The sequence below is a fragment of the Macaca fascicularis genome, chromosome 7 (genome assembly GCF_037993035.2).
Source record: "Macaca fascicularis isolate 582-1 chromosome 7, T2T-MFA8v1.1".
Taxonomy (NCBI): domain Eukaryota; kingdom Metazoa; phylum Chordata; class Mammalia; order Primates; family Cercopithecidae; genus Macaca; species Macaca fascicularis.
The window spans coordinates 28000931-28017032 of NC_088381.1; the positions used below are offsets into that span (position 1 = coordinate 28000931).

General features: G+C 33.4%; 1 protein-coding gene across 13 annotated transcripts in view; it reads right to left on the minus strand.

Moving 5' to 3' along the window:
• DMXL2 (Dmx like 2) overlaps window positions 1-16102 on the minus strand; it is a 173181-nt gene that overhangs the window by 92818 nt on the left and 64261 nt on the right. For all 13 annotated transcript variants that reach the window (XR_012414972.1, XR_012414973.1, XR_012414971.1 and 10 more), the window contains 7 exons: window positions 13045-13223; window positions 11423-11606; window positions 8222-8396; window positions 4144-4383; window positions 3399-3670; window positions 2076-2772; window positions 1570-1691 (listed from right to left, as the gene is read on the minus strand). Coding sequence is in view for 9 of the 13 variants with exons in the window: in XM_005559563.4 (XP_005559620.2) it covers window positions 1570-1691; window positions 2076-2772; window positions 3399-3670; window positions 4144-4383; window positions 8222-8396; window positions 11423-11606; window positions 13045-13223 (1869 nt within the window). In the remaining 4 variants the exon portion in view is untranslated. The remainder of the gene's footprint in view (window positions 1-1569; window positions 1692-2075; window positions 2773-3398; window positions 3671-4143; window positions 4384-8221; window positions 8397-11422; window positions 11607-13044; window positions 13224-16102) is intronic.

Consider the following 16102-nt stretch of genomic DNA (forward strand, 5'->3'; position numbering starts at 1 on the left):
AGGGCAGGGACAGGGAAAGACTTCGGGATATTGAGAGTCAGCTCATGATGAATCAGTTACATACGAAGAATGTGGAGTGCCTGTCAAAACATAAATGTATCTAATGAGAGAGGTCACAATATTGCTATGTTTTAGTCATCCTACAAGGCTCAGAGTACAGACAAAAGGAAACCTGCTCAGAAGAGTAACCAGGGTCAAATGTAAAACAGTCAAAGAAACTTGATAGGCACAGGGGGAGCAGGTTTGGCCTGAGGTAGTAAGGTTCACGGGTTACAAGAAAGCTGTCTTTAAATATCTTGAGGTGTTCTCATATGCAAGAAATATTAGATTTACTATAAGTAGAACTAGCACTAACAAGTAGAATTTACACAAAATAAATAGCATTTAAATACGATTGTGTGAGCTATTCAAGGACAGAATGAGCTGCATTTAGAGTTCAGTCTCCCTCATCGGTGGCCAGATGACAAATTGGCAGGAATGAAGCAGAGGGGAATAAAGTATCAGATGGCTGGTGAGACCAGGTGACCTTTAAAGTATCTTCCAATTCTAGTTCTATGATTCTATTTTTCTAGACTTTCTCTATGCCAAACCTTAAGCTCCAATCCAAATGGTTTTCTCACTGTTTCTGGAACAAGCTTTACATATGTACTTTCCCGTATCTACACTTACTTTCAGGCAATTTTCTCACTCAGGCAAAGACAAAGAATTTATCTTTCTAAATCTTATCCACCCATCAAGAATGAACCCAAATACTGCCCTTAATAAAGACTTCCATGCCTACCTTAATCTGATCTCTCTCTCCTCTTAATAATGAAACACTTCTAGGGCCATCCTTTTGGCAATTAATTACGTATCACCCTTAGACTTCTCGTCTTATGTCTTAAACTGCTACTTAACTTTTTATTAATACGTTTTCTCTACAACTAAATTAAAAGCTCCTTAAAGGTAGATCTGAAACTTATATTTTGTATTCCCTTTACATCTAGGAGAACACAGTAGATGCTCAAAAATAGTCACTGGTTTTCAATACTGGAAATATTTTTATTAGAATAGTCATTTTTATAGGTAAATGGAAAATCTGTTCAACTCTAGATACTATCATATATGACTTCTAGCTCAGATACAGAACTATCAGAATGAGATGCTGCCACCCACTGATAACAAATTCTAACCAGAGAATTTTTTTAAATGGTCAATCAAGCTTGAAAAAGTTCCAGTTTTCCAACCTAAACATACAGCTTGATAAAGATGTCTTAAAACCTTTTTTGAGCAAAGTAAGATTAAAAGAACCAAACTAGAGAGTAAAATATGTTACAAATAATATTTTTGAAAAAATCCTTTTTATTCCTTTTTATGTAAAATGTATTAATGTGTGGTATGTACACTAAAATTTTGATTCATATACCTTGGAACACAACTTAGGAAAAAATAAATGTGTCATATATATGTCATATGCAGCCCAGAACATATGCTTACTCCCTAAACAGCAACTAACAAATATAGGTCCTAGACAAAGTCAAAAGAGAATTACCACCTTAGATAAATTAATAAAGATTATTAAATACTTACTGAAGATTCTGGGTCTGACAATTCATCCAATAATTTCCTTGCATCCACTACAGCTTGATAGAGTCTCAGATTTTTGCCATCAGAAGCAACAAAGCAAGCACTTGCAGAATTACAATATGTGCCTGAGAAAGGAAAACAAGAACTCTGGGTTCTAAACATGTAGTTTATTTTTCTTATTGGCTAAAGGATAAGAAACAAGTATTCACATTTTTCTTTTTAGGCTTAACCATGGTCTAGAATCATAATTAAACAGGTACAATAAGTAGATACAAAATTATTAACAAAAAAATTTAATTTAAAAATGGATTGAGAAGGTTAAAAACTTCTAAAAAAAAAGTTCTAAAAATAAGTCTCATGCCTGTATTCTGAATATTAAAAATCACCTTAATAATAAAACTGAATACTTACTAAAAATCATCTTAATAACAACAATATAAACCATTTTGTATATAACAAATAATAGTTTAAAAGCTTTTGTTAATTTCACAATTACAATGAACACTTACCTAGACAGTAACTGGGAATGAGAGTTGGAAGCCAAGCCACGTTAGAGAACGCTGAGGTATGTAAAGAGTTAATTCGAGCCAATTCTGATACTCCTCCAGTGTATGACAAAGGTCCTATTGGGTCTACACGCCACAGAATAAGTTCACTGTAGATCGCATTTGGGTCATGAAATGTACGAGTTGCTGCATTTCTAAGAGGTTGTTTTGAGGAACCTTTCATATGTTTTACAGGGTCCATTAATCTACTTAATTTATTGTCTGAGTCCCACTGATAATCTGATTCAGGAGTCAACAGAGCATTATGATGAGAGGATGTCAATAACAATGGTAAAACTGAATGACATGCCAGGTCATTGAGGTGAAATCGATGACCGCAATATCTAAATTTGTGAGATACAGTTAGAACAGTGGTAAAGGCAGACTTATCAGCAAAAGTGACTGCCCACTGATTTAAAGAACCATCTATGTGTTTAGAAATCATCATCACTGTGGGAGCTAAGATGTTCATATTTGTACTGTGTGATCTAGAGTGTGGCTGTGATCCGTGAGGACTGCCTACAGACATCCCCTCCCGGTGTAACAAGGTGTGGTCAGAATCTTTTGTCGCATTTATACAGGCATACATCATGATATTTTTACTAAGAGAGCTAGCATCACCAGAGGGAAATGCAACAGGAATCCGAGAAGAAAAAGAAACCTGAAAAACATAATTATATGATTCAGTACAAACAGTTTACCTCCTCTCAAAAAAAAGACTTCTCAAAATACCAAATCTCAGCTTCTTCTCAAAAAATGTCATTTTCAACCTCTTTATGGTTCAATCCCTTTCTTCTATTTACGAATATCATATCTCTATTCGTGGCCTAAGAGAAGGCTGAAGAAAAAAAGTTCAGGTGCTTTGCTTGTACAACAAAATGACCACCAGCCACAGATCTAAACAGCAATAAAGTTGAGAGAGATGACAAGTAAAGGCAGCTTCGTTTAGCTCATCAAATTGGGCACAAGGATGAGCTCATCCTGATTCATATTTTCAGGGTAGTTTCTTAATCTTATTCAAAATATTATTAATTAATTCCCCCCAAAATCAACACATATTTAAATATTCAGTATTGCATTTCAAGGCCAAATTCATTATCTTCTAACTAATCAAGTTTGCTAAGCTTATGGTCACTGATCCCTTCTGAAAGCAAGAAGTATTCTTTACTCAGATGCTTATCAAAACCAAAATTTTCAGTAATTCTACAAACATGCTAACTCTACAAAGCATTTATTTCTTTTTATTGTTTTAAGAAATGTAATAACCATTTCATCAATAAAATATACCTGGACTTGTCTAAATATTCCAGGATTATATTCATCCAAATACTTTACATGCCACACTAGAAAGGTACCATCTACAGGATGTATTGTAAAAAGCATATCAGGATTCTTATTCCATTCAGTTAGCAGCGTTTCAATCTTCCGATCAAGCAGAACCGTAGGCAGTGGCATTGGTACACTAAGTCGTGAATAAGTTCTAGGACTTCCTTCTCTTTCTCCATCTTCATGTTCCGATGATCCTGTACCTGCCTCAGATTCTCTATCCAGGGATAAATCTGAACCAGAAAATATATTTATCAATACATGCATTAAGTAATTCATTTACATACTAGACTACAAATAAACGGCATACTATCTTTAAAAACTATAAATCTCTTTTCCAATTTACAGTCAGGAAAAAAAAAGGAAACTTTTGTCTGAATTGAAAGTTACTATAGTTACTACTTTTAGATAAATTAAAACTTCATTCACCCTATCATTATTACTACCATTAGCAAAACCTGTTCCCCAGAAAAGGCTATGGCTTCTAAAGACTCAAAGAAATATGTTATAACAAAACATATAGTTAGATGATGTTTGCAGGACCTAGCAGAGTGCCTGATCCAAGGCAGATGGTCAGTAAATACTTGTGTAACAAATAGAAAAGTAAAAAGGAGGAAGAGCGGGAAGGAAGAATTCAAAACTAAAAGTGGTACCACAGAAGGCTGTTAACTTTGGAGTAAGAAAAACCTGAACACAGGATACTAACCATGGTCTAATTTCATATGTAAACCCCGTTCTCTATCCTCCTGTGAATGTTCCTCATCTTCTCTATCTGCATCATCACTTTCATGATCTACCTGCTTATCAGAAAGTTTTCGTAACTGATGCATAAATATTTCTGTAGATGACGTAAAATGAAATTCCTTGTTGTTTAACCAATGAACTACAAAGCCCCCATTTCCATCATCAACATTAAATGCAGTGCCAACCAAGACATTTGGAATATCTGTGGAAATAAAAAAGATTTCAATATAAATTTTTTTATTTCTTTAAAAACATGACAAGTGCTTACAATGAATAATCTATACAAAGAAAAGGTGCTAAACAAGTCAACATAATTTTAGCAGCATTTGTAAAAACGTTACCTGAATTTAATGGTAAATGTAAATCTTAAGAATGATAGATTTATACGAAATTAAACTATTAACTTAAAAACAAAATACACAAATGTATCAACCTTCAGTGAGTTCTAGTTTGGGGACAGGAGATGAAAAATTAAAGCAGAAAAGCAGCCATAAAAGAGATAACTGGAGAAGTTTAAATATGAACTGGATATTAGATATTATGGAATTACTTATCATTTTCTTAGTTATGATGATATTATGATTATGTGAGAGAAGTTTAGGAGATACTTGCTAATGTAAGGGTGATACACCATGTTAGGCGTAACTTATTTTGAAAAGACTAAGAAAACATTTCGACTGTGTGCTCATGCCTGTAATCCTAGCACTCTGGGAGGGAGAGGCAGGTGGATTGCCTGAGCTCAGGAGTTTGAGACCAGCGTGGGCAACACAGTGAAGCCCCATCTCTACTAAATACAAAATACAAAAAATTAGCCCAGCATGGAGGGGTGTGCCTGTAGTCCCAGCTACTTGGGAGGCTGAAGCAGGAGAATTGCTTGAACCCGGGAGGCAGAGGTTGCAATAAGTCGAGATCACTCCACTGTACTCCAGCCTGGGTGACAGAGCAACACTCCGTTTCCAAAAAAAAAAAGAAAGAAAAAGAAAAGAAAACATTTCACACACATACACACACAGACATTTGCCACACATAAAGCAACTGTGGCAAGATGTTAACAACTGTTGAATCAAAGTGAAGAATATAAAAGTATTCACTGTACTATTCTTCCAACCTTTCTCAGTGTTTGAAACTTTACTAAAAACCTGTTGGGAAATAACATGAAGAAAAAACACAAGAAGGCAGGCAAAATTCTAAGTAAGAGAGAATTTCTCCATTTGAGGTAACTGAAATTTATGAAGTTGATGAGGTCATGTAAGACAGTATAAATTGGCCAGGGTGGTGGCTCGTGTCTGTAACCCCAGCATTTTTGGAGGCCAAGGCAGGAGGATCACTTGAACTTAGGAGTTTGAGACCAGCCTGGGAAACAGAGAGACACTGTCTCTACAAAAAATACAAAAATTAGCCAGGAGTGGTGGCACACACCTGTGGTCCCAGCTACTCAGGAGGCTGAAGTGGTAGGATTGCCTGAGCCCAAGAGATCAAGGCTGCACTCTAGCCTGGGTAAAAGAGCAAGACCCTGTCCCCCTCCGCCCAAAACATGGTGTAAATCAAAAACTTAATCTCCTTAATTTCAATCCATGTTATAAATAATTCATCAACAGAAGGAAAAATTGTCCTTTGCAAAAAGAAGTGAAAATCTAAAGATAAAATGCATGGACATTCTGGTAATGTTCTATTATAATAAATATGAATGCTAAATAATGCTTTAAATTGTTCTTTCTTTCCAGTTCCTGGATGACCATCCTGGTTTTCTGATAAAAATGAAACAAATCATATAAAATAGGATTTGTGAATCAGCAATCCTATAAAACACTACATCACCTATGTGACTATGTAGTAATCTTGCTCAAAGTGTTAAACCTAAATCTTATGAACAAATATTCAAACTGTGAGACATTTTGAAAGAAAACTGAGAGACAACTTTTTGAGACTGACAGATTGTTTTTTTGACAGTTGAGAGAGGGACTGTTCTAGATTGGAGGAATTTAAAGAAAATAATCTGCATTTAAGACAGGAATCTATATTTGCATATGAACTATATATTACATGATATTATTTTATCCATGTTCCTCACATGCAATAACAGTATTAGAGTTATGGAAGCAAATTCCCTTTTTACTAAAAGATATATTCTTAAATATTTAGGAGGTGAAGGGTAATGTAATCAACAGCTTTACTTTCAAATAGTTCCGCCAAAAATAAGGGAGGAGGCAGCAAAGACATATCTATACAGGCAGAGAGGGGAGAACAAAAGAATAAAGGACAAGATGTTAATATGTGGTAAATCTGGGTAAGTGGTATATAGATATTTGCTGTACTATTTTTTCAACTTTCTTGTAGTTTCAAAAAATTTTTTGAAAAAAAGGTGAAGAGGACAAGTCCTAACGATTTAAAATTATTTGCATTTAGTAATCTATTTGGTCAACTTAAATGTTATATTTACATGCAGTAACTAAAAATGCATGATGTTAAACATTTTTAAGAAAATTATTTTTAAAATAATATGTAGGTAAGTTAGGATGAGCATGAATAAAATTAGTGATGGTTAGTAAAGAAGCTGGAGAAGACCAGGGTCCAGTGGCTGCAAGAACATATCCAGTCCTTAGGCTCAAATGATGTGACAGAATGTGCATCCTCTGTGATCCTATTCTATCTAATTAGGATAGTGTACACAGTTAAAAAGCCAAAGTCTCTAAAATGTATTGAATTTACTGCAGACTATCACGAGTTGCATTTTGTTTTGAAGTTAAATTTTTATCACAGTAATTCAAGAAAAGGTCCTTTTAAAAAGGTTAAAATTTCATAAAAATCTAAAACCATAAACATTTTGAAAACAAGTTAATGTATAAAGATATTCTTAGAATACAATTAAGATATTAGATCAGAACGGATAATATAAAGAAAATAACATTTAATCAGATGGCAAAGCACTGTCCAATAGAAATATAATGCAGACCAAAAATGCAAGACATGTTAAGCAATTTTAGATATTTCAGTAGCCATGTTTCAGAAGGTAAAATGAAACAGGTAATATTAATTTTAATAATATACTTTATTTGACTCAACATATACAAAACAGTATTTCAACAAGTAATCAATATGAAATAAAATTATTAATGAAATAGTTTTCATTATTTTTTATACTAAGTCTTGGAAATTCAGTGTGTATTTTACAGCATATCTCAGTTTGGACCAGCCACATTTCAAGTGCTCGAACAGCTAATACAGGGCTAGTGGCTACTCTATAAAACAACACATATCTAGAGTCACCACTGAAGATCACCCTTTTAGAATTCTATTTACTAAATACTGTATTTACATACAGAAACATTTAAAACTAAAAGCCCCTTCACTCTGAAGCAACAGACCTCCAGTTCAATAACATACAACTATAATTTTATATAAAACTTTATATAGTTCTGAGCAATGTAATATAAAATTTATAGCCTTTCTCATAAATTTCCATGCAGAAGGAAAACATATTGCCTTTAAAATAGAAGCTCACAAATATGTGTGCCAACAAAGAACCTGCCTCAAAATACTTCTCAGCCACATAGGGGAAAAAGGGAAAAGAAAATATTCAAGTTAGAAGGAAAAATGTTTTCCTTAGTATAGGACAAGAAAGTCTACAAGGGTAGAAAACAAGATATGCTGAGATATAAGAAAAACTTTGTAAAAATATATTTAGAGGAGGTTATAAAGAAGAGTTGGGAAGATTTAAACTGTAAAGTGAGGGAAATTACACTAATTTACCAGGCTGCCACCACTTGTGACATCAGGTTCAGTTAAAGCTCTAATTTACTGGGAAACCTTGTTATAGACTAGACAAAGATGCTCAGAAATAGTTACTGAAGTTAATACCCTGAGAATCACATAGTCCCAATTCAAAAAACGGTACTCTATATTGCATCTCTATTCCAATTAAGTATTTTAAAGGCAACATGAAATAATAAAATAAAAAATAGGTTATAAAAGTAGTTCCACTTTTCTATTTATTTACCTGACTTCAACATATTTATGGGAAATAAAACTTTATCCTTTACCTGTGGCAGGGTTGATGCTTGCTGCAATATGAAAATGACAGAGTGCATTTGCATGGTGGGAAATGTGTCTTTGAACTTCATGCATTGCTGTCTGGTCGGGCATTAATTCAGCGTGAGTTACAAGAACAGATGACCTCCTCTGTCCTTTCCTTAAATTTTTCAAATGGTGTATTGTCTAAAATAGAAAAATAGCTGCTGAGCCCAACTCTTGAAGGTCTAATAAACACCAACCAAAATACTCTTAATTATTAAAAGGTTTCAGATTTTTTTCTCCATAAAAACCTGATCATTTTAAAGGGAACTTTTTAAATTACAGTAGAACTATTTTGGATGTATTTCTACAGTTCTTGTAAACTTTTAGTTCGAGGCAAAAAGTAGTGTGCAGAAATACGTATTCATGTTATCTACAAAACATGAATAAAAATTCCCGTTAATATTAGAAGGTCCAAAGATTTTTTTTTTCAGGATATCCTAGCACTGAGACAGAATTTTCTAGTCATAAGAGTAAAAAAAAATTCCTGAGTCTTCCTACCAGGAAGAATATTGCCTCCCCAATATTGCCTCTCACTTAGAATGAAACAGTCAGCTAAATAATCAAATTCATGATATCGATTATAAAGAAAAAAACAGGGTATGAAAATACAGAATAACAAGGGGAACCTACCCAGATAGGAGTAGACAAGGAAAGACCTCATTAAAGTGTTGACCTTTAATTTGTTTAAATTGTTTTAAACAATTTGCAAATTGGATCTGTTTAAATTGAGATAAATCTATATGATTAAAATTCTTCATTAGCATGTGTGATCATGTGGACTATTTTAGACATGGGGCCATGTCATCCTTGGCATTATCTTTTTTCTCCATGTCACGGCCTCACCTGGCAGTAATTCCTTATTCTGTAACTTAACCCACTCCCAAGACCATGTTTCATAATAATTTTCTATTCTTTTCCTTTGTTCTCCACATTCAATTAAATAAAGTATAAAATGTTATCAATCCCTCTTCATTAAAGTAACATATCTGGTATATCCTCTCAATTTCTACAGCCCTTCTTATTTTACCTATGGAAAATAGTATCAGGTCAATGGTGTGTGCCCCACCTCTGGTCTCCCACTACGGAGTTGCTTATTGCTTTGATAACAGGGTTAAGATGGACATTAGAGACCCCCTGGTCCAAACTGCCTATCAAATTATTTTCACTGGATCTTTGACATTTACCATTATTTTAAATTAGACTGACAAGACTGATCTAATACTGGCTATTTTCTCCTAGAAACAAAAAATATAACTTAAGAATATATACAATTATATAGACCTAACAGTTAGGAGTTCCATAGGAAACGATAGGATGTCACAAAGCAAAGTGACTTGTAAGTCAGACACTTATGCTTTTTCTTTTAAAAACTATCTTAACATATTAATAATATTACTAAAAGACAGTAAAAACTTGTCAAATCACTGGTTACATATTTACTCATATTTCTGTTCTATTTTACATGGCAATAATTCAATTTAACAAACACTTGAAAAGCAATATATCAGGTACTATGGAGGATACAAAGATGTCTAAAAGCCCTTAGTTTCCAAAGGCTTATATATAATTTGAAAATAAAATACGTTACATAAGTAAATGATCATAAATATCTAGTTAAAAATTAAGCACTTTGTCCTACTAAATATCAGTATCAAAATAAAAGATAACTGTTTTGCCATCTGCTTTTAATTTCACTTACATTTTAAATATTGAAAAAAATGTAAAAATAGCGCCCAATCACAGGCAGTGATATAGTTTGGATACTTGACCCTGCCTAAATCTCATGTTGAACTGTAATCCCCATTGCTGGAGGTAGAGCCTGGTGGGAGATGTTTGGGTCATGAGGCGGATCCCTCATGGCTTGGTGTTGGTATTGTCTTTGCAATAGCGAGTGAATGGTCATTTAAAAGTTGGTGGCACCTCCCCCCAACTTTTTCTTGCTCCTGCTTTTATACCATGTGATGTGCTGGCTCCTGCTTCAACTTCTGCCATGGGTAAAAGCTCCCTGTGGCCTCCCTAGAAGCCAACCAGATTCTGGTGCCATGTTTCCTATAGAACCAAGAGGCAATTAAACCTCTTTTCATTATAAATCACCCAGTTTCAGACGTTTCTTCATAGCAGTGCAAGAATGGCCTAATATAGACAATATCTGAGGAGGGCTGCTTCATACAAAACTTTTAAGGACCACATCCTTAACCTGTCAAAGTTGTACAATATTTCTGCTTGGTAAAATGGCAAAGCCACTTTGACTATGCAAGCTTTAAACTGTTAATGTAAATATATAAAGTAAAAGTATAGTCAATAATGTAGAGTGTAACAAATTAAGTATAAAAAGTTATAAAATATTACTGCATAATATTATCTCAATCTTATAAAGAAAAATACACATATTCACATGACTAGAATAGTTGAATTATAAATTCCATTATTTCTTCTCCTTTTCTTAATCCAATTCTAGCATACATTATTTGAATAAAAAAGTCACAAGAAAAGTAGTAAACTAAGTTTACTATAATACATTTCTGACAATTTAAAACATGCATATATCTCATTGTATTACCTAATCATACGGGACACAATCATTTGTACTATATGTTATAATCTAATTTCTTATAAAGCACTTTTATTTCATACTGTATTTAAAAATTAGAAAAATTATTTCATTTTCAAAATATTCAATCATGGAAACTCCAAAGAAGTTCAGTTGTGTCTAATATCTTAATAAACATCTTTATTCTTAACGAACAAAATAGTCATTTTTAACTAGAACAATAAAATTTTAATCTTTATGAAACAAAAGCAAAATATTTTTAATTACAACTAATTTCAAGGACCTGTACATATTTTACTAATACTTATTCCTATAGATTTTCACATCTGACATGCAAAAGAATTAAAATAATATTATCTAGAACTTGAGCATAAAATATCAATTTTAAAAAAATTGTTAATAATATTTACCTATACAACATGTCTGAGATCATTAATTTCTGCATTTGGCTTCTTAGTGGAATAAATAAGTAGTCTTACAAGCATAAATGAGAGTTTATTGCTTTTAATTTCACTCATTACATGTACCATGTGTGCCATCTGCATATTAGTTTATAAATTTCCACCAGGCTCACATTATCTTCAAAATTCATTTACCATTTTAAATAATATAATACCTCAAGAGCATGCTGTATTCTGTCTTTGTGTCTTCCAGCATGAGAAAGGTTGCTGGCAATGCTGGAAGTGGTAGTCTCACAAATCTGCTCACCCAAAAGACAGTCTTCTGGTAATAAAGTTTCTGCCCAGAGCCGGCACACACCATCATGACATGAAGTTAATAACACATTACAGACAGAACCCCTAACAACAAAGAGAAATAAAAAAAGGTTAACGTGAATATCAATCCCATCAATTAATTAATATTTTGGTTCTTCATGCATAAAGTTAACATTAGTGCAAAACACGATGGAAAAAAGTAATCAATCAAAGACCTGTGAACATCATAAGAACCGGGAAATTGTTTTGAAAAAAGAACTAGAAATTACTCCTAGATTATACATTCAGGTTCTAGAGGATTATTAGTATCTCCTAAACAAAACATACAAACTAAACAGCAAAAGAAAACCTAATCATTGCAAATTACAGAATGACCATAATAAAAGATCATTAAATGTAATTAAACTATCTGGCTTATAGCAGTAGTTTCACTTTACATCATCCTTCCTATAACCCAAACAGTTACAAATAATTATCTTCATCATAAAACTGTAAGGAGAATATCATTTCAAACTATAAATCCATTTCCATTAAGTTAAAATAAGCAAAAATGGCATGGCATGGAGCAACGAAAGTAACTTACCTCTTGGTTACAAAGGAACAAAAAAATCATTCTCCCTTTAAAAAAAGGCTCACATAGAATCTAAGTCAAAAGTATTCTGCAAATAGATGCAGATGACTTAAGTAGAAAAGACTTTTTATTTAGATTCAAAAAGTATATAAATTTCCCATGTTATCATTTACTGAGCATCTCTACAATGTGTGCTATATTTCCTATCAGGCATAAACAATCCTCAGATATATTTAGTAGGCAAAATAACCCTCCCTCAAGAACAAACTAGATTTCTAAGCAAGCTTCTGAGTGCCCAACAGCTTTCTTAGACCTGTATAAAATAATCATTTGTATAAGCTGTTTTGCAGTTTATTTAATCTTCTAAATACCTTTAAGAGGTGCCACAACGATGAGGAAAAAATGTATAATAAAAAATTATTTGAGAAACTTCTGTTGACAGCCCTCAGATTAAAAAAAAAAAAAAAAAAAGTACAACCTGGCCACTTTCTTCAGACTACATTATATGCTTTAACACCATATATATAATTGACAGTTTTATACTGATATATTTCCCTTCAGTATGTGCTTTCCTGTTATTTGCAAACATTTTCTTGCTAGGATCTGCTAGTACCACAGTTACTACTAACAATTTCATTGCCTGGACACAAAGTATGTGCAAAGGCCTGTACTAAGCACTTCCCACCCACAAACTACATTTTAGTTTCACAACAACTCTCTGAGGTAGGTACTATTACTACCCTCATTCTACAGAGAAAAACTGAGGCATAGACAGCTTAAGAAATTTAGTCAAAAACTCATGAAGCTAACAGGATTTGATTTCAGGCAGCTTGATGCCACAGCCTATGCTATTAATTGCCACCATGTAAATAAACTAAAAGGACTTTACTTTCATTATTTTTATAAACATAAAAGGATACAAACTAAAGTTGTATGATTCATTCATCTAACCTGGGCATATACTTGCTAGTTTTACGCCATGAAAAACCTGTCACAGCTCGGGGATGTGCCAAGTAAACAAAGGAAAATTGAGTAGAGGACTGTCTCCTTTTCACTTCATGATGATCCTGAGGTATAATTGAAGACTTCCAACCAGTCATAGGATACCACACTTTCAAAAGACAATCATCCTGAAAAATATATAGGTCAATATAATTTGTACATACACAATTCAAATTTTAAGTGGTTTGAAGAGGTTTTAAAAATTAAGCTATATATCTAAAAACTAAAAAGTGACATACATAATACAAAACTTATCTTAAAATTACGTTTATTAAAGAATACTATTCTTGAAAAATAAATGAACCTATTCATTATCAATCTTTTCTGTGTGATAGTGTTTTTCAAATGCAGACTGATGCCAAATTTCCCCATTTAGACATAAATTGGTCAGTGCAGAGAAAAGATTCTGATGCCAGCCCCTTGGATAAGTTAGTTAAGAAAGAATTAGAAAGATTCATGCTATCTTTTCAGTAATTGTTAACCCTTCCTTTTTGAAGTGGTCTGTCACAGTGAAACCCTTCACCCTTCACCTCATGAATATGAATTGTTTCTTGCTCTAAATCAGGAGTCAGCAAACTTTTCTGCAAAGGGCCAGATGGTAAGTAAGTTAGGCTTTGTGGGCTACACATGTCTATGACAGAGATTCTTTTTTTCTTACAACCCTTTAAAAAGGTAAAAAAAAAAAAAAACTTTCTTAGCTCTTGGACCACAGTTCTGCGATCTTTACTCTAAGTGATGAGAAAGCATGCAGGTAGCTGTCAGGAATCACCTCTATGTCCACTTAAAATATTTACAAGTATAACAATAGGCACTGACTTAATCATTTTACTTAGTTCTAACAATTTAGTTAAAGGCTAAATAATTGTATTTTAACAAACTATCTTTTATAGTGCTTTATAATCAATAATAAAAACTGCATTAAAGGGAAATAATAAATGTTATCACTTATGCAAAAATATAACCTCTGAGAAATTTTGAAATTACGTATTCCTGAAAAGTATGCATTGGTCCAAATATTTTCATCTGGACTAGACAGACAATTCTGTTTTTTCCATCTTGGTACTCATTCTCAATTTATGCTGCATAATGAAACATACATTTCCATTAATGTCTCATTTTTTTGGATATTTTAATTATACAGCAAATCTTTTAAGTGCTTGCCCTCAGACAGCCACTTAACAATGTACTAGTTGCTTTCCTCCAAGTGTCTTCTTCAGCATAGCATCATTTTCACATAATCAAATTTACAGCACATTCTATGCAGTGGTTTCAGACTATGTAACACAGAAATTCTAGAAGTATCTGAGAGCCCCTCAAAAGTCACAATGGAAATACAAAGAGCCCCACGAGCAGGTGATACTCTAGCCCTTCTCCCACTCCCACCAAGCTCCCCCTCAAATGAAGCAGTCCCTCTTTCATCTGTTATTGTCTACAACTGTAAAACCACAACAAAATTAATCACTGATAACAGAAAGATATCTAGAAAATTCCCAAATATTTGAAAACTAAAAACTTCAAAATTACAGGGGAAATTTTTAAATATGTTGAAAATATGAATGAAAATGAAAGTACAACATATCAAAATGGGAGAGTAGTAGTTACCTGAGTGCATGGGGGAAACTCCTAGCTTTTTTTTTTTAAGTTCACTTTCGTTTAGTGTTTTTGTGTTATTTATTTATTAATTTCCATAGGTTTTGGGGGAACAGGTAGTGTTTGGTTACATGAATAAGTTCTTTAGTGGTGATTTGTGGGATTTTGGTGCACCCATTGCCCAAGCAGTATACATTGTACCCAATTTGTAGTCTTTTATCCCTCACCCTCCTCCCACCCTTCCTCCCTAGTCCCCAAAGTCCACTGTATCATTCTTATGCTTCTGCATCCTCATAGCTTAGCTCCCACTTATGAGTGAGAATATACGATGTTTGGTTTTCCATTCCTGAGTTACTTTACTTAGAATAATGGTCTCCAATTCAATCCAGGTTGCTGCGAATGTCATTATTGCATTCCTTTTTATGGCTAAATAGCATTCCATGGTGTGTGTGTGTGTGTATATATATATATGTATATATATCACAATTTCTTTATCCACTCATTGATGGGTATTTGGGCTGGTTCTATATTTTTGCAGCTGCAAATTGTACTGCTATAAACACGCGTGTGCAAGTATCTGTTTCATATAATGACTTCTTTTCCTCTGGATAGATACCCAGTAGTGGATAGCTGGATCAAATGGTAGTTCTACTTTTGTTCTTTAACGAATTTCCACACTGTTTTCCATAGTGGTTATACTAGTTTACATTCCTAACATCAGTGTAAAAATGTTCCTTTTATATCGCATCCCCACCAACATCTATTATTTCTTGGTTTTTTGGTTATGGCCATTCTTGCAGGAGTAAGGAGGTATTTATTGCATTGCAGTTTTGGTTTGCATTTCCCTGATCATTAGTAATGCTGAGCATTTTTTCATATGTTTGTTGGCCATTTGTATATTTTCCTTGCAGAATTGTCTACTGATGTCTTCAGTCCATTTTCTGACGAGATTGTTTGGTTTTTTCTTGCTAATTTGTTTGAGTTCCTTATAGATTCTGGATATTAGTCCTTTGTCGGATGTATAGACTGTGAAGATTTTCTCCCACTCTGTGGATTGTCTGTTTACTCTGCTGTTTCATTTACTGTGCAAAAACTTCAGGAAAGGATATGACAACAAAAAAGAAACCACAGACCAATATCCCTGATGAATATAGATGCAAAAATCCTTAACAAAATACTAGCTAACCGAATCCAACAGCATATCAAAAAGATTATCTACCATGATCAAGTAAGTTTCATACGAGGGTTGCAGGGATGGTTTAACATTCGTAAGTCAATACATATGATATACCACATAAACAGAATTAGAAACAAAATCACATGGTCATCTCAACAGATGCAGAAAAAGCACTTAACAAAATCCAGCATCCCTTTATCATTACAACCCTCAGCAGAATCAGCATACAAGGGACAACCC